At 47.1% G+C, this 19239-nt stretch overlaps 2 protein-coding genes across 2 annotated transcripts; one reads left to right on the plus strand and one right to left on the minus strand.

Annotated features, from left to right (window-relative positions):
• The first annotated feature begins 12033 nt into the window (after positions 1-12033).
• On the plus strand, positions 12034-13232 carry LOC136468698 (uncharacterized). Its single transcript, XM_066467177.1, has 2 exons — positions 12034-12294; positions 12618-13232. The coding sequence occupies exons 1-2, from the start codon at positions 12034-12036 to the stop codon at positions 13053-13055; spliced, it is 699 nt and encodes a 232-aa protein (XP_066323274.1). The 3' UTR covers positions 13056-13232.
• A 985-nt stretch (positions 13233-14217) lies between these two features.
• Positions 14218-18760, minus strand: LOC136506605 (conserved oligomeric Golgi complex subunit 4-like). Its single transcript, XM_066501514.1, has 2 exons — positions 17005-18760; positions 14218-15030 (listed from the first exon to the last, which is right to left on the minus strand). The coding sequence occupies exons 1-2, from the start codon at positions 18661-18663 to the stop codon at positions 14401-14403; spliced, it is 2289 nt and encodes a 762-aa protein (XP_066357611.1). The 5' UTR covers positions 18664-18760; the 3' UTR covers positions 14218-14400.
• Between the last annotated feature and the right edge of the window lie 479 nt (positions 18761-19239).

Here is a 19239-nt window from a genome sequence, read left to right on the forward strand (position 1 = left end):
TTAGTTTTACCTTAGCATAATTTTGTTTTTTATTCTTTCTTTTTCACACTTGCACGTTCGTCCCATAGGCTACAACCTTAGAAGCCTAGGCGTGGCCCGCGAGGCTCAGCTACTCGTAACCGTAGGTTGAGGCGGAGTGCAATCGGTCGGAATATTTCAAAGCAAAGCTACGTAAGGTAATTTAAAGGAACGAACTACCCTTTTGTTCGGGTAGGAAGGAGTTTTACCATATGATAGTAAACGAAAAGAGAGGTGGTAGTGCACCCCCGTGGAGCCCCTGAGCGACCCGAGCCAAAAGTGTTCGGGTCGGGGCGCTTTTATAGGAGCAAACGTTAAGTAAACAATGGTAAGACTGAATTTTAGGGGAAGAAATGACATAGCTGTTCCAAGCATTGGTGAGAACATTGTTGTTGTTGTCCTTCAGTTAGTAGGCGTCCAGTCAAATCACCTCGACCTTTAGTCATCCGGATCCTTACCCGCTACGCCCCATTTCTTGGTCGCTGCTTCTTTGCCTTTTTCTTCCTTTGGCCCGCCGACCTGTCGTAGAAGGCATTTGAGGAGCTCATAGTCCTTGTAGAGGTGTCTGATGGGGTAGGCGTGGTTGGTGCATGGGCTCTCCATGAGCTCATTGAAGTAGTCCAGAAGGCCCTACTGGGGCTGCTTGTCTGTGTGATCAGCCGTGGTGACCAACGCGGAGTTGGCCGGTCGGTGGCGATCTTTTTTGTTCTTTTTGCCCCTCCACATGGAGGGGCCCTTGTCCTGATCCTCGCACTTGGCCTTGCCTTTGCCTTGGCCTCCATTGAAGCATTGTGGGAGCAGCGCTCTCTAGATGCATCAGGCAAAGGCCCGTGGTCCCGGGCCATCCGGGCTAGGACTCCGGTCGTCCAGCCAGCGACCACGCCTAGGGTGTGTTTCACCACTCCTCGCGATGGTCCAACTGGGGTCTATGTTGCCTGCCATCACTGCTGCTTGATGGACGCCAACATCCTATTAGGATTGACGCCGGTCGCTGATGACGCTACGAGCGTCTTGGTTCGGCCCGAGCCGCTCGCGTACAGGCGGTCAGCACGGAGCAGGCGCCAAGTCAAGCCGAGGTGCAGATGTGGCCTCCTGTGCCACACTCGATGGCTGTAGCAGTGAGCGGGTGGAGTGATTTGTTTGGTGCATCCCCAGTCCCCTGGTGGGAAGAGAGGCCTCGAGTCGGTGTCGTGATACGAAGCTCTCCGCCTGTTGAACGGTTGCGGTTTCCACCAGTGCCCAAAGGTTCTGATGGATCGCCTATTCCTAGGGGTCGTTTGGCTCAGGAAGGCCACGCAGAAGCATTGTCGCAACAGCAATGTTCTAGTCTGCCTGAGTGAACTATGGGGATCGTTCCCCCCATCCATGATGTTGCGCTAGAGTCGGTGGGCATGACCCTGAGCGTCGCTCACTGGTTTATGCGCATGGGGTGCAGCGTGGTGCACCGAGCATGCCAGCGCATGTGGCGACTGGTTCTACCGCCATTGTCGTCACTCCTCGCCGTGCTCTTGTGTGAGCGTGAGGGTCCCCACACAAGGGTCTAGAGGGGTGTGAGTCTGCAAGGACTCCGCTACCACCGGTGGTTGTCCTGGAGCGTCTGCCATAGCACACTCCTAGGACGGACGGTGGCCAGGTGCCATGTCATCGATGCTGGAGCCGTCACTCTCAACATCATCATCCATGAGGTCGAGGAAACAGGTGGGAGCATAGCTCGCCATCCCCGTGAATTCGAACGTGAGAGGGGGCGGCCTCGACATCCTTTGGAGCCCCTAGGCGTACGCATCCATGGGGGACATGAGGCCTTAGGGGAACTGGTTGCATGGCGCTCTCTGCTCGGAATGAAGGGCAGGCGCCTCATCGTTGAAGTCGTTGGGTGTCCTAGAGCCGGCGGGGGCACCCCTCCGATGGGTGCCGGGATGGTTGCCTCCTCGTGGAGGCATAGTACGCCGGGCCGGTCGGTGACGAAGTCCAGGCTTCCAAAGAGGAAGGCCTGGGACAGCTCGAAGATGGGTGGGACCCACATCCCAACAGGTGGGAGTGTGGGAAACTCTAGTGAGTCGAAGCGAGACATATCACTTGAGCCCGCCATGGCGAAGGTGGCGGAAAAGTGGGCCATCTAATGACCAAAAAGTGTTGAACGTACAACGTCTTCCCCATGGACGGCGCCAACTGTCGGTGTAGAAAGTGACCAACACGTAAATATTTGTAGTTTTGTCGTATGTTGTGATCGGAGATGGCCTAGCACTTAATGACACAGGGTTTATACTGGTTCAGGCAACGTGCCCTACTCCAGTATGAGTCAGTCGATGACTTTATTCCTGAGCCCAGGTGCTCAAAGTTTGCAGAGAAGGAGAAAGATGGGGGGTACAAGAGGTTCGGTCGGACTCTGGTCAGAGAGGCCAAGAGTGACAGGAGCTCTGCTATGTGCTGTGTGTTCGAGTGTGTGCTCGAGGTTTGAACCTGGTGGTTCTGTTGTTGTGTACTAGTGAACTTGATCAATCTAAATGAACTGTCTTTTTGGAAGAGAGCACATCCCCTTTTATAGATGAAGGGGATGGCCTTACAAGTGAGAGGGAGAGAGTATGTATGCTGCTAAGTCTTGCTACCCACGCCGGCAGGTATAAGATGATGGTAGGTGTCCATAATACTATTTAATGTCAGATGCACATGGGAGGTTGCATCGTCTTCTTCAGGTATGGCAGATGTTGGTGTCTGCCACACTGTTGATACCCAGAGGCATGTAAGGGGTTTTACCATGTTCGCCTGGTATGGTAAATGCCGGCACCCACAACACTGTTGATGCCTCATAGGCACAAGAGGGAGCCTTACCGTATTTGTCTAGTATGAGAGTTGATGGCGCCCACAACACTATAGGGGAAAATGTCGACGCCTACAACACTGTTTGGGTTCTGTCATGTCAGGGAGGTCGTAGGGTACTATCCTGCAGGCATATAGGGTATGGTCCACAGTATTGCGGTTGATTTGAGTGCGATGCCTTACTTTATCCATCTGTCTCCTGGTCCTTACCGAGCGGGTGTCCCTGGTCGGTTGGTCCCAGTTGGCTCTGATTACGCTAGTCAGAGAGGAGCTATAAGCAGGGGTTTGGTGCATTCCCGGTCGGAGAAGCAAGTCAGAGTTGGAACTGGTGTTTGGCTAGGCCTTATGGTCAGAGAGGCCGTCTAGAGGCGGGCTGGAGACTGAAGCGAGCGCTCCAGTCAGAGAGGTGGGCCAGAGTCGGAAGCGGGTGCCATTCCTTCTCGGCCAGGCCTTTCGGTCGGAGATTGGATCATCCTTCTGGCCTATCATCTAGGTATTTAGGCCGGCCCATGAGTTGCGCATTGCTCGCAACGTTGTCTATTGGGCCAAGCCTTTGTTGGGAAGCCGGTCCATGAGAGACCCCGGGTTTATGAACCCGACAGTGATTGTCATCTCCCCGAAAGGTAGGTGGAAGCTGTGAGTCTCTGGCTACCACCTATATTTTAGACAAAGCAAGATTACATGTCAAAAAGGCAAGCGCATGAACAAATTGACATGAATGGAGGCAATGATTGAAGATAATACCTGTCAACCAACGTAGTTATGGCCATTGAGTTGAACTTGAGCAACCCACAATGAACCTAAAAAGAGATGACATCCAGGCTAGCTCTTTGTAGGAAAGGTGTGTACCTGTCATTGTACTGCATGTCCAAGAACCCATTGTGGGCTCTAGGACAAAGGAGTGGAAGGTCCTGCATGGAATAAAACATAGTCTCCTATTACTTCACAAACACATGTACGCTCACAAAAATTTGAACAAAACATATAGATTAATACCTGCCCCACCGCTATGAGACGTCCTCGATGGGTCGCCTCGTACGTCAGGTCGAGCAGGTGGAATTTCGCCATCCTACAAAAAAAGTCGATGAATTAGAAATTCAATATACAATGAAACATGAACTTAGAAATGTATAAATAATTGACACAATTACATGCATAAATTAAGACATGCATAATTAATTAAATAAATACGACAAATATGAAATAATGAAAACAACCAATAATCGCACCTCACTAATCTGCCAATGGCAACTGCGTGAATTGTGGCCAAGTCTACCACACTTGCCGCACTCATATTGCTCGAGGTCAGTAAGAAATGGGGTTCCTCTCCCACGCCTCATTCTTCCAGGTATCTAATCCATAACCATCCTATGTCTCGTCCTCTTCCTTGATCCATGTTTGTTCCAATGGTAAGCTGGATCTGCAATGTACTTTGGCCCATCATATGGAGGCCACTCTCCAAGGTCCCAGAAAGGCACGAAGCGGGGACTCCATGTGTGCGCAAGCGTGTCGACACTAAACTCATGGGGTATCCTGCTCTCGATATTATAGTTGTGATGCCTAGCTACTACCACCAAATGGGAGCATAGAAAGTGGTACTGCCTTGGTTTACCACAAGTGCACTTGAAATCTTGGAGGATAACCACATTCATCCTCGACTCTCGGACCTCGCCGTCGGACGTTGTACCGTCCCTATGGTCGACCTGATAAGTCCCTATGGTGTGGTCAAAGCATGTAACCTCATGTGTGGCAGCCCTTTCATTTGCCTTCTCTAGGTGTGCCTTTGGTTTCGGAGCCCATATCTCTCCATCACTCCGCAACTTCAATGCATGGGCATGTCTATCGTTGAACCAGGCAATAAGCTTGTAGAAGGTGAATTGAACGATTGCATTCACGGGCATACCACGTATCCCTAATAGCAACTTATTGAATGACTCTGCCATGTTGCTGCAATGAAACTCGTACCTCCATCCACCGGTGTCGTGAGCTCTTGTCCATTTCTCCAAATCCCTCATCAAACTTGTGAGCCATTGTCTACCTTCTGCATTTGATGCGGTTCTAACTTGCTTCAACTTTTTCTGAAAGTACCTGTCCTCAAGCTATCGAGTAGCCTCCTGGAATAGATCAAAGTTGTAATAGAACCGACCAAATCATAAGAATGCAAGTACAAAAACAATCACCGGAGTGATCAAATTCCTGTACTTAAGCTCCCATAATCCTGGTAGTCCGGAAATCGCGAAGGATTTCAACCAACTCTCGACATACAAACCAAGACCGTAGTGATTCAACACAACACATCATTCGTTACAATATTTGACAAGTAGCATTTGGATTACATCCATCAGAGTTCAAATAAAATATTACAAACCAAGTTCAAGTTCGCGGAAGCAACATAGTTTAGTACATAACTTCATAGTTTCAAATACATTGCCAGGTCTGAGTCATGTCCCACAAAAGCATCATCAGGTACGAGAACTACGAGAGACCGCGCCCAACAGTCTAGTCTTCATCCCTAGCTAGGAGAAGGCAGTACTTGCAGCAACCAAAGTAGAACTGGTCATCTGCAATAGGTGGGAGATAAACCTTGAGTACGAGAAGGTACTCAGCTAGACTTACCCATCAAAACTAGAAATAAAAGACACCAAGGATCATGCAAGGCTTATGAGGTGGGCTAGCTGGACACAGTTGCATAAAAGAGCTTATGAATATAGTAACCAATTTAAACTTCACATCAAGTTTATCATCATTACCTGTCCACTAGATTTGCACCTGTACTAGAGCACTCACTTATTAGGAGCAAACAATATTAACCATAGCAGGTATAATAAGGCTGTCATCATCATATCATCATTTCCGAACCATTATGTTATTTAGTGTATCTACTTTGGAGATAAGCCCGACAAGTTCTCACTAACCGGGAGAGACGGCGACTCGAATCGAATTACAACTCAGCTGAGGGGGTATTCCTAACTCTCACCCTGACATACTTTGCAAGGGTAGCCGTGGGTCACCTTTAGGACAACTCAGGAACCAAATTCACGGGTTCGATTAGCGCCAGCGCTCTCAGGGATTACCCTTCTGCTAGGATGATCAGGACTTTTAAATCACCTACCCTTGGACTCACACCTATGGCTCCCTTCCGAGGCGTACTTTATACTTATCGACTCCCGGCCTGAGTTGAGCTACTCGGCTTCGCGGTCGATCTTCGGACACGGGCAACTAAGAGAGAGGCATGCGTTCAACATGAACAGGAAAGGCTCCAAGATTCAGTCCTTAATCGATACAGACGGAGTCACTGCAAACCGGCAAGCCTCCGTCCGGTCTCCATTTCAAATTAAGATTGGTTCTTTTCCACGATAGCAAATATAGCCAACCGTGCCATATGTATCTTCCTATATCTCGCAGGTGATAGGAAATCACCTGACTTCTACCGTGTTCAAGCAGGGCTAAGCACTACATGAGCCTGAACTACATAGGATTCAGGGTAACAATATCTGGATAAGGATTGGATAACCAATGCAGCAAGTGTTTGCATCCAACACCTAAACTTAATGCAACAATATATATATGTAACAATAATACTTTAACTGCATTTCAGAAATTAGGAGGCTTAATATGCTCTGGGGCTTGCCTTTCACAAAGTTGCACGGGCGATGATCCGGGCACTCAACGGCGACCTCGTCTGACACCTCTCCTGTGGGCTGCACCTCCTGAACCTCCGGTGTCGGCTGCTGCTGCTCGCTCGGTTCCTCGAATTCCAGTAGTGTCACACCTTCTGGTACACCTATTGCATGCCGATGCACAAGATAAATATCATGGATGCATAAGGAATGACATGATGATCATGATGAATGAATCACAGTAAGTGTTTAACAAAAATATCACTGGACACTCGTTTACCGATTAAGAATAGCTCTATTCAAATCACTTTAAAACGTGTATCTAACTTAACTTGAAGAATGAGATCAACTTACCTAACTTGCATAATCTAAGATAAAGATGCTCATCTTCGGTTAAAGGCCTAACACCTAGGAACATTACCACAAACTTAGAAATAGTAAATGCATACTTAAATTAACATTTAAAGTTTCATATGCACACAAGTAGTTCCTTAATTCAATCATAACAAGAGTTCTACAATTCCAAATGACTTGCATGAGGATATTCTGGAAAGCTTATGAAATTCCCTACAAATCCTTTGTAAACATCAAAGCATGATTCTTACGTTAACCGAATCGAATTCCAGTAAACCTAGAATCTGTCCAGAAATGACAGGGTTACTAAATTAAATATTTAGTGATGATGCAAAAGCATAATTGGACCAAACCAAATTTACCAACTTGTTGTGCCTACCAGAGGAACATTAGAAAGTATAGTGCCAACTTCTAAATAAATTATTTAATATCCTTTTCTAATTTATTTAGTTAATTAGGTGATTAAAGCAATATATAGTAAAACTATTCAGAAAAATCTATAAAAATTACAGTAGCTATCTCATGCTTCATATAGACTACCATAAAAATTTCAAAGCCATTGGGCAAGCATAACTTGCTGTATCCAAAATAACAGATGGCATGTCTATTTTGAGCATAATTAGGAAACCCTATTGAAAAGTGTCAAGCAACAGATTTCTCATTTTTCCTAGCATCATTCTAGCATAAGAACAGCACTCACCAAATTTTACCCTTACTGGATCTATAGAAAAATTATGAAAATTCACACAAGATCCATCCATGCAAATAAGAGAATTTTCTATCTCCTACATACAGTGTCCAAAATATATGAAAATTTAACTACAAGCTATTCATGACATGAGCAGTACACCATAACAATTTCATGCCATTTGGAGCTACATACAAAAAGATATAATTACCCCTATTTCCTTCGTGATTAAAAGAGATAATTAGTAACTCCATTTTTTATAACAGAACATAGCATAAGTTATATTTTTAATAAAAACTAGGCATTATCATGAACTCAAAAAAAATTGGAACCACATCATTTGAATCTACCAACTAGGAGATACATATTTTTGAATATATACACAAATCTGTGAAAAGAATAAAACAAAAACAAATTTGAAACCCTACTCTACTGCTGGGCCGGCCCGGTCAGACTCGGCGGCCCACACAACACGCGCTGGCGTGGCCCAACGCGATGCGGCCCACGCTAGCTCCCGCCTGAGAACGACGGCTGACGCGCGGGTCCCACGCGATAGAGAGACAGGCAGGGGAGGAGGAACGGACGGTGGCGTAGCTCGTCGCCAATGGCCTCTCCGGTGAGTCCAGCGGTACTACGATGTTCTCCTCGCCCGTGCACATCTAGTGGTGCCCTCAATCGAAGCTATTGCTACGGCTATTGGCAATGGCGACGGCCATGGCGGCGCACGGCCACGGCTCGGCCGGCTCTGGCGAGACGATGGCGTAGTGGCATTCACAGGACCTAGCGCAAGGGAGAGAAGGGATGGGAAGGTTGCGGTGACCATTGGCCACGGGGAGCGCCAACTCCGGCGAGGTCCCGCCATGGCGGCAGTGGAAGAAATGGCGATTTCGCCCTTACCAAGGCTCAAACGGACCGATTGAAAGGTGAAGGTGGTAGAGAGGATCATGGCGAAGCTGTTGACGAACTGGGCAACGCATTTTTGCAGTGGCGAGCGTGCACGACGACGGCGACACTCGGTCGGAAATGGGGAAGCTGCTGCGGCTCGGCGCTGCGCGCGGTGGAGGCGAGAGAGAGGCAAATGGAGCAGGCGAGTGCGTTGGGCAGGCGCTGGCCTTCTTCTGGAGCTCGGGCGCGCGACGTGGAGACTTCGGCCGAGCATGCGCGCCACGCGGCGAGCAGCTCCTACGCCGGTCGGCCACGGCGAGCTCTGACCGTTTTCTGAAAATTGCGATTCAGTGTTCACGATGATGACTGATAGCGCGACTTCAACGTCTGAGTACGGCTAAACCGTTGATCCATTCAAAAATAGTGTACATGAAAATTGTAGGTCTACCATCCATCTACAATTTCTTTTCAAGGACCATCATCTAATTTGCCATGGATCCAAAGTTACATCAAGCCAAAGTGGGTTTGATCCAACTGAAAATGCAGTTATGACTTAGAATATTTTTCAGTGTTGAATCCACCATCAAGAATGACTTGTGGGCCATGTTTGAGGCTGTTCCACACATTTTCATGAGTTGATCATAAAACAACTTTTGTTCCTTGATAAATTAGCTACAACTTTGGTAAAGAGTGCATAGCTATGCAAAGTCTCTAAGTTGGTCTTTTGAATCAGTCAAACAATGGCACTCTAAGGGTCAATTCAAGTCAAACCTCCACTTGAGGGTATTTTGTCATTTTGATCTATATGAACAATGTTCCAACAATTACCCTAAGTGTAGTTAAGGTGTATTAGACCATAATCAACCACTTTACACAAATGCTATACCCATTTCAAATGATCACATGTGATGAAGCAACAAAACAAGCAATTCACCCAAATGTTGCAATTCAATGTTTCACATGTTTCATGACTTTGTTGTTATTTTATACTTGTCATATTACTACCATGTTGCCATGTTTCAAGGCATGAGAAACTCATGTTGCATTCACATGTTGCACTACTACCATTCATAAGCAACCAAGTATGAAACAAACAGAATTTACGAATGTTGCATATGTATGTTTCAGTGACAATGGCATGGTGACATGGATGATGCATATGTTTATGAAATGAAATGCACTTTTGTAGAAGCCAAACACCTAGGGTGTTACAAAAGTTATCCTTCACACTATCCTTCCCGAGTAGATTCTCGGCAAGGTGCCGAGTACACCAACGATGGTGCAAAGGTGCATACCCCTCTATCTGCTCTCGCACGGCATAAAGTATGTCCTGGTGCCTATCAGATATGATGCCAACCTCCCTACCATGCCCAACCACATGTATCCGGACTAGCCTCAAGAACCATCCCTAACTGTCATTGTTCTCCTTCTCAACCAAAGCAAATGCCAAAGAAACCAACTTGTTGTTCGCGTCATAGGATATGGCTATATAAAGTGTGCCTTGGTATTTGCCAATCAAGAACGTACCATCAATGGAGAAGATGGGATGACAGTGCCTAAAGGCCTCGACATACTGAGGGAAGCACCAAAAAGCATGAAAGAATATTTGTCTCCCATCCTTCCATGCATGTCTGGATTCACCGCTTTGATTGCATTGAAGAGTACTGGCAGCTGCTCGTACCCATCCTCCTAGTCCCCTTATATCATCTTCCATGCTCGTTGCTTAGCCCTCCAAGTTTTACCATAAGTTATCACATAACCTCCATATAATGCTTCAATGGTCCTGATAATTGTCCTAACCTTCATGTTAGGTTCTCCCTGCAATATTCCCATCAACAGCTTGGCAATGAGGGTAGATGTCAACTGCCGATGCTTCAGTGTCAGCTCATGGTCAGCACAATTGTGTGGCCCGATAACTTTTGTGATCTTCCACTTTTCGGTGACCTTTTGCTTCCCTACACAAACCCTCCATGGGCAGCGTTCCTTGTCACACACAACTGTGTAACGACGCTCCGCATATGAATGCAAGACCTTGTAAGGTCTCTTTCGTATCACTGCAAACGCCTACAACCAGCTCTTCAATGCAGGGAGGTTCTTGAATACCCTCCCATTCTCAATTACCATGTTAGGGCCGGCCTCAGGAGCTTCTAGGAGCTCATCATCACGTCCTTCACACACCTGATCAGAATGAGCAAGATTGCTGAACTCGTGAACTCTTGGATCACGGTGGCCAGGAAAGATATGCCTCAGCATCTCAACATCACTCTCTGTCAGCTCTCCAACAGGGCGATCATCATCAGAATCAAGAGCCCTTGCCATCTCATATGGCTCTGAATCATTCATAATTTCAATACTATTGGAGCCACGTAATCCATCTCCACAGTGCACTTGCGCAGCAACAGGGGGCACATCCATATTCTTAGGAATATCTCCTGCAACATAAGTAGAGAAATGAGAAAATAATAAAAGAAATGGATGTAAGGAAGGGGGTAAGCTTCCAATAACCATGCGGTTAAGACACTTACTCGGATGATTCTGTGTCAAAGGGATCTCATGAGGAGGATCTGCCACAACAACATGAGTCTAACAAGCATCTCCAACTACCGCATTGGGGTTGAGCATCGGGAATCATAGGTGCAACCTCCACATCCATATCAAGTTCTAGGACAGGAGGGTCGATGTGTGTATGCTGATCCATTGGTGGGGAAAACCCATGAGGGATGGGATCAACTAACACTCGACGCACAACCACATCCAAACATTGCAGCTGGCTCTTCATAGCCAATCTCACATAGTTCTCCCACTGATCCGCACACCCAATTGGGATCATTCGCCTGAGGATGTTGGGAGGAGAACCTAGGTGCAGTATACCCTCAACTGCAATGCCATCATCTCCAAGGCAATGCAGCTCCTCTCGAGCCCTTGCAACCTTCTCACTAAATCAAGGCCTATCATTGAATAGCACAGGCACGCTTTGCATGTCAACAAACTCAACATATCCATAGCGATCGTATTCAACTGTGCCTCCATGATATATGGTCACTAGGTTGTCCATTTAGTTCAAACACATAACGAAACACATGTCCTTTAGTCGAAATTAGACGATAGATAGTACCTAACAAGTACTTTCTAACTACAAACTAAGTAAATAAGATAATAACTACCTACATAGATACAGTGTACTCACTAAATAGCTAGATCCTATTTAGTTAACTAAATATATAACTACCTATCTAAGTAGCTATCTAACTATATGTATGTACCTATGTATCTATGTTTCTATCTATCAACATATCTATCTCACTAGATCACTAACTAAATCAACTACCTGAGTCATCACATTAACTAGTAAATAACAAATGCCAAAACTACTACACTACAATTAAAGCTAACTAAGTACGTACATTGCATGTTCACAATTTTTACCTTTCCAACGACTGAGTCGCGGACGTCGACGGAGTCACAGCGGACGCCGGACGTGGGTGAGACCGACGAGCCGGGCTGGCGGTGGCACGACCGGACGCTGCAGGGGTTGGGGCCGGTGGTGGCGCGCAGCGGACGCGGGATGGCCGGCGCTCCGCGCGGCAAGGCCAGCACGGAGGGCGCGGGCGACAAGACAGGCACGGGCGGCACGGCATGGCACGGCACGACATGGCGGGCGCGGGCGGCACGACGCGGTACGAGCGAGGACAGGCGCAGGTGGCATGGCACGGCGGGTGGCGCGGGCGGCACGGCGTGGGCACGGGGCGCGGTGCTAGCGCAGTGGCCGCCGCGACCATGACCGAGAAAGCGGGGAAGGGCGGCCGGGCGAGGGCGAGGGCACGCGGGCATGGCCGGTTAGGGGCGGGAAAGGGAGAGGGCGCGAGTGGCGGCGGCGGCGCGCTGGTTCGAGCATGGGCGGCGGCGTTGTTGGTGCGAGAGAGAGGGAGGACAAGAGAGAAAGGAAAGGAGGGCCCATACGTAAGGCGGGCTTGGCGCTAGAGACCCTGGCGCCGAGCTCGGCGGCAAGATCTACGGCGCCGAGCTCGGCGTCAAGATCTATGGCGTCGAGCTGCCTGCCATGTCACCGCCACGTCTGCGTCGAGCCCAAGAGCTCGGCGCCAGCAACGATGGCGCCGAGACGTGTAAGCTCGACGCCAGAGCTAAGGGTCTAGATTTTTGAAATATTACCTTCAGGGGCATATTTATGAATTTTTTTTAAAAAAAAGGCTTAAAAATAAATAATTCGGTTGCGGTGCAGCAAGAGCTGCCGCCTCCGGTGGACCAACTACCTCCGCACGGGCATCCGCCGGGGCGGCTTCTCCGACCAGGAGGACCGGCTCATCGTCCACCTCCAGGCGCTCCTCGGCAACCGCTGGGCCACCATCGCCTCATACCACCCCGACCGCACCGACAACGACGTCAAGAACTACTGGAACACGCACCTCAAGAAGAAGCTCCTCGTCCAGCAGCAGCGCGCCACCGCCATCGCTGCCTCGTTGCCGCCCAAGGGGCAGTGGGAGCTCAAGCTGCAGGCCGACATCAACCTCGCCAGGCGCGCCCTCCACGACGCCCTCTCCGTCGACGCCGCCGGCCCGCCGGGATGGCCGCCGCGTGCTCGGCGGCGGCGTCCGCCGGCCCACCACCAGGGGCACAGCCGTACGCGCTCACCGCCCCCACGGCTGCGGCGGTGAGCCATGGTGGGCGTCCGCCGGCCCACCACCAGGGGCACAGCCGTTAACTCGATCCGTTTGCTCATTTTTACCTTTCATACATAACGGGTAGTACCATACACTCAAACCGTTAATGTCTATTCAATGGCGAAAGGAGGATGGGGAAACAGAGTTGGTTTATAAATCGCAAGGGAACAATGTTTATAGATAGGAACTGAATTACACAAATTATTATTCACAAGGCAGCAACAGTATTTAGTGTCCATGTCTACAAATAAGAACCAAGTTGCACAAAAAACATTCTTCACAGCATAGGAAGTTGATGTCATACCGAGAAGTCAAGGCATTGCTCGGCTGGTCTATAAGCCGTTTGTGTTGATTTGTACAACTGATTTGTTGGAAGATAAATATACTATACCATGGCTGATAAAGCCGGCTTATATGAGCAGCCGAACATGGCACAAATCTCGGATGCTGCACAGTGCTCTCAGGAATGCAATGTCTCACTTTGGTAATCCTCCTTTTCTTTTTAACGAGCTTATTACGATTGAAAGTAAGTTCAGGATGCACTCGTATGGCATTGCGCAAAAAAATTGTATGGCATGATGATTATTTTGACCCTTTTATAAGACAATTCATGTTGACTTTCGGAATTTAGGAGTGAATTCTTCTGTTTTTAACACTATTCTTATCCTTTTTGAAAAATTAATAAATCACAATTGACATCTTGGGTCGTAACAAAAGTGTAACATTTTATTTCAGTAGTTTGGTCTACTCTACCTTTTAGTTTTTCTGTTTTCAAGTCGTCGCATGTTTTTTCCAATTGGTTGCAAGTTTTACTGAAGAGATGGTCAACCAGTCACCAAGAGAGGCAAATGTATAAAAGCTTAAAAGAAAATATTACAGCTTGCGACATGGATGGGCCCAAACATGGCCAATTCGCCGTATCATAAGTAGGGATGAAAACAGTACGGATATTTTTCGACCGTATTTGAAAACCGAATCCGTTTAGAGGGGTTGAGATCTGTCCGTATCCGAGTCCGGATATACAACATCCGATACCATATCCGTATACTCAAATCGCATATTTATGATGTCGATATCCAATCGTATCCTATCCGACATAGTTGACACTATCCGTATTCGAATCCGAATCCGGACAGAAATATGAAAACAAATGTAATATCGGTGATATCCGTCCGTATCCGATCCGTTTTCATCCCTAATCATAAGCTCATAACAGACAAAAGGTATGTTCGCAGATTTCTTTTACAATGCTGGTGTTTGTCATTACAACAAAAATTTGTAAGGCATCTTGTTGGTATATCACATATAAAGAATTAACAAGTACATATAAATGCACGATTCAGAGCCTCAAAGCAGCAATAGCTTCAGGCCTGAAGTCAATCCTAAGTCCTAACACTCTCCGCACCTCTGCAGGTGTCAACAGCCATGTCAGATGGCCAGCATTGTCACCCCAGAAATCCAATATCTCTGATACCCGCTCGAAGTTCAGAATGGTCGACATCTGCGAAAGCCTAGAGAACTTGTCTCTGACTGGTCTCTGGGACATTTCTGAGAAATGGTTGATCAGAGAGCGGACCTCCTTGTCAAGCTGGAGCCCACCGAGCTGGCTGAACCTCTTCTGCATCATAATCACCTCGAGCCTCTTGACAATGAAGTCAATGATCAAGTGCACAAAGGAATCATAGTTGTTCAATGTCATCACTGGCTTGAGCCAAGCAACATTAGTGTTAACTGCAAGTATAAGCTTCTGCACCCATGGGTCATTCACCTCATTTTCCCCATATTCAGCATCATCCAGCTCATAACTGACCGTAGCAACAGTGTCAAGGACTGGACGAATGCGTGGTGCCACAGATGCCACCAAATGCTCCAGTGCAGAATGAAGGATCTTCTTAAAGGAAGCACTGATCTCTCCTAGCTCTGATAAACAGGATTTGATCTTCTCTCGATCAGCTGGAGTATGAAAAACCTGTTGGACAGCCACAAATCAGTGGAGTTTATATCAACCATGATGATATGGCAATCAAATCAGAAATCACTGCTCACTAGTTACTAATGACACTGTTACGTCATATGAGTCACACACTCACACTCAAGTAAATATCGTACCCAATTGTAACTAATAAACCCTATGATCCTCAGGACTTCCAGTTATGCTAACTATAGATTCTTTGTCAACAGAAGATTTCTTAGAACCATTAGAGCAAGTACATTGATACACGTAAATGGTCTTATAGGTTATCCAATACTAGGATTTTTTATGATGTGGATGAGAAGAGGGAGGTGAGAGAAAGAGGTTGTTTCGTGAAACAACCACCACATAAGCTAAAATTTAGGACTATGAGACTGCTTCTGCACCATTGTATGACTTCTTGTTGCCATGCAACTCAAAACATTCCTTTTGTTTTATATACACAAATTAAGGAAATGAGAGTTACTACGAGAACTCAAAAGACAAGTTATTGTACAGGTTGTCTGATAAGTCAACTCAAGATCACATGCACTACATGAGAGACCGCCTATAAGACACACCAAGACACTTGCCCTTAGTCCATTATAAATTAAAGGAGAATGTAAAGGAACATAGAGGAATCAAAATCAGAAGTGAACTTTTGCTCTAAACTTCATCAAACCAAAGCTGCGTTAAACAATATAGCCAAATTCAGGTATTCCTGCCTTTTTCCTGTGAAATTCCTGCATTCCAAAACAGGCCCTGGGCACTGCAATCTATTGCATAATTATAGAAATTCGGTACAGGGTTCAAGAATCTATTCAATAGATCATAGATGCAAATGAAGATGCTCAAGCGTTACTGTTGTAGTCCTGTAGATGGTTTTATAGTTTTAGTCCCCTACAGGCATGCATGTTTTGCTGACTAGACCATGTATATTGTATATAGTAATTTAATATCTGTGTACCATACAGTAAATGCTGGTACAAGCCTATGATTCATTGTCTCATTTCAAGATCTATTTTCAAAAAGTATTTCGGATAAACGTAAACAAGTTTCATTTTTGCTGCACTGTTTTAGATACTGCTCAATAAAAGTTCAAGGTGGTCCTGGAGCATAACGTGCTTGTCACTGACATTTGGTACATTATTATGCTTGCAAGATGACTAATAAGCAAGCTGTTCTATTCGTTAGATCACAGGTTCCCGCAGACAAGATTGCTGCATCAATCATACATTCAATACTTCACACATCATTTATCAATACTGTTTATTCTACATAGTAAGTTTAGTAATTTAGTTTGCAGAATTGTTTATCTGGAACTAAATTTAATGGTTTTGCTATGGCAAGCTGAAAAGACAGTTCCTACAACAGTGACCAGAAAGCAGTATACAAAATGTTATCAATGTGAGTATCATAATTCTGTTCTACTTAGAAAGTTGCTAGTTCAGGCATTTACATCTCACGATTTGTCATTTCCCAGCTGACAAATACATAAGACTAAACAATCATTTCTATGTGCATTAGCATGATAGAATTAAGCAATGCCAAACTAATTTTACTAAGGCAATAAAATGCATTCTTTGAGTTATGAGATTCTCTATTACATAAGATACATAGAGATCAAATGATGGCAGCAGCGGCAGCACACAGGGAGATACCATTACCAACTCACAGGGATCATTGTTGAAAAATGTAGGTGTACACAACTAGACCAATATGATACACCAAATGATTTATCATTGCCATAAAAAAGTTTTAGGTTTCTGAAATTTACTCTATTACTATCAACTAATTTTCAGAGAATGCTAAACTGTTGTGAGCTCCTTCATTTTAAATCAAACAATCTGCAATTAAGAACACAATATATAACTGAAGAAATGCACAGAAGCAATAAATTGAACTTGATGGAATGCATAGATGGCCTAATTGTTAAACATGTCTCACTTTAGGCTTAAACAAATGTATAGAGTCAAAAAATACTAGACTCACCTCCACACAGAGCTCCTCAATCTCATGACGGAGCTTCAGAACATACTCAGAGCTAATGTCAATGTTGTTTAGTGCAGTCGCAATATCCTCACCAGTCTTCTGCACCCCAACACCACCAAGGAAGAGCTTTGCACCCAAATTTGGCTCACGCATCCTCCATTGTAGTGCCTCCTGATACTCATTGCTCAGAAGGCCCGTTGCCCCACCAAGCACAGCAAGAACAGAGTTTATGCTTGCAGTGGAAGCAGCCCGGCGGCAGCAACTCTGCAGTACAAAGAATACATCGTCCACCATTGATGTTGTGAGACCATCTGGTATGGGCTCATCAATCCGTATGGCTTTCCTCACATTCTCCACCATGAAAAACTCCTCAAAGATCACATAGAACCCAGTCAGATCCTGCTCCATTTTATTAAAGTTACCATTACGGAAGGCCTTCATCGCCCGCGGCCCAAGTTCAGGCTTGACATCTCTCAATCCGCCGATCTTATTCACCATAAATTCAGTGTAGTCCTCCCCAAGCTGTGTCAAAGCAAGAATCTCCTCAAGATAAAGCTCAATTTCCCTGGGATCAGGCCCTTCATTACCTCCAGCAGCACTGGCCATGGAACCCATGACCGAAAGGAGGTTCTTTGTATAGGAGTTTATATCCGATGCAAGGCGTGCAAGCTTCCTGTAATCAGCATAACGGCGTAGGATCTGGGTGCCCCGCGAATCACACTCCTCCTGCAGCTCAATGATGGCATAAGCAACACCATCATCGCCTCTGAGCTCACGAAGCACAGCATCATTCTCCTCAACAGCGAGCACAATGTCCTTAAAGAGACGAGTGAGGCAGCCAACAAAATCCGGCCGCTCAGAGGTCGGTTGGGTCACGGAGGTCAGCTCAGCGAGGTGCTCAAAGTCTGCACGGGCACGCAGAGCGACAACCTTCTTCAGGTAGGCGACATAGACCTGGAGTCCTTCATCGGCAAGTCCGAGCAGTGGGAATAGGCGGACGAGGCGGAGCACCGCAGGGTGGTCCTGTGCGTCGACGACCGCCGCTAGCCTCCGACGCGCGAGCCCCTCGAGGCGACGTTTGATGTCAAGCAGATCGCGGCGGAGATCGTCGTCGGTGGGGAACCGAGCGTCGATAGCGAGGAATTCATGCGCGGCGGTGGCGGCGGCGGCGAGGTCGTCGTCGGCCAAGGCCCGCCGCGCGGCTTCGAGCGCGCGGGAACGGTCGAGCGCGGCCTCGGCGCGCGCCAGCGCGGTGTCCGCCCTGGAGTGCGCCGCGTCGAGGTGGCGGACGCGGGATGAGAGCGCGTCGGCCAGCGCCGCGGTGGAGGAGGAGGACTCCTTAAGCGCGGCCGCGTCGGAGGCCGCGAGCGAGAGCAGCGGCGGGGCGGAGCGGAGGAGCGAAGCAGCGGCGCGGTCGAGGTCGGCGCGGCGGGTGAGGAGAGCGTCGAGACGGGCGTCGAGCGCGCGCTGGTAGGCCACGCACTCGTGGAGGAGGCGGGTGGAGGCACCCGCGTCGGTGAGGACGCGGAGCGCGGCGAGGGAGGCCGTGTCGCCGAAGTCGAGGGACGGTGGCACGTCAGCGGACGAGGGGTCCGGGGCCACAATGGCATCCGGTCGGCGCGGGGACCGCGGGGTGGGAGAAGGAAAGGGCACCGCCATGGCCGCGGGCCGCGGCGTCAGTGCAGATCGGCAAGATCTCTGAGTCAGAGGAGAAAACGAGAGGGCTGTGGAGACTGAGAAGCCAGATCTCGGAGTACTCTTTACTTCTTCTCCTACGACGAAAAAGAAGAGATTTTTTTTATATATTTGTTTTTGGATCGTCCGTCCCTCCACGTCTGTGATCGCATTCTTTGGTGTGATTCTTCTGGATTGAATATTGTTTATTATGTGATAGAGGAATTACGATAAAATAATAAATAGAAAATTATTGTGTTATCCATATACACATTGCATGTTTACATGCACCAGCATACATAACAACGAGCAAAAGAAAAAAGAATTAACACAGAAGGAAAGATAATTAAGATAAAAGGAACATCTTTACATTTCTAAGAACCTTATCAAATATGTCTATATTTAATTACTTCTTCTCTTTACATTTGCAAAAAGGATAATTTTTTTCCTTTCATTTGATTTTATGCTCACGTGTTCCATCACCCGCGCTTGTTGTTTCTTGCTGAAATTGATCTTGGGTCTGTTCATTTTGAATCATTTCCCTATATTCTAATTAAACTA

Source organism: Miscanthus floridulus, chromosome 1 (assembly GCF_019320115.1).
Source record: "Miscanthus floridulus cultivar M001 chromosome 1, ASM1932011v1, whole genome shotgun sequence".
NCBI classification, from domain to species: Eukaryota; Viridiplantae; Streptophyta; class Magnoliopsida; order Poales; family Poaceae; genus Miscanthus; species Miscanthus floridulus.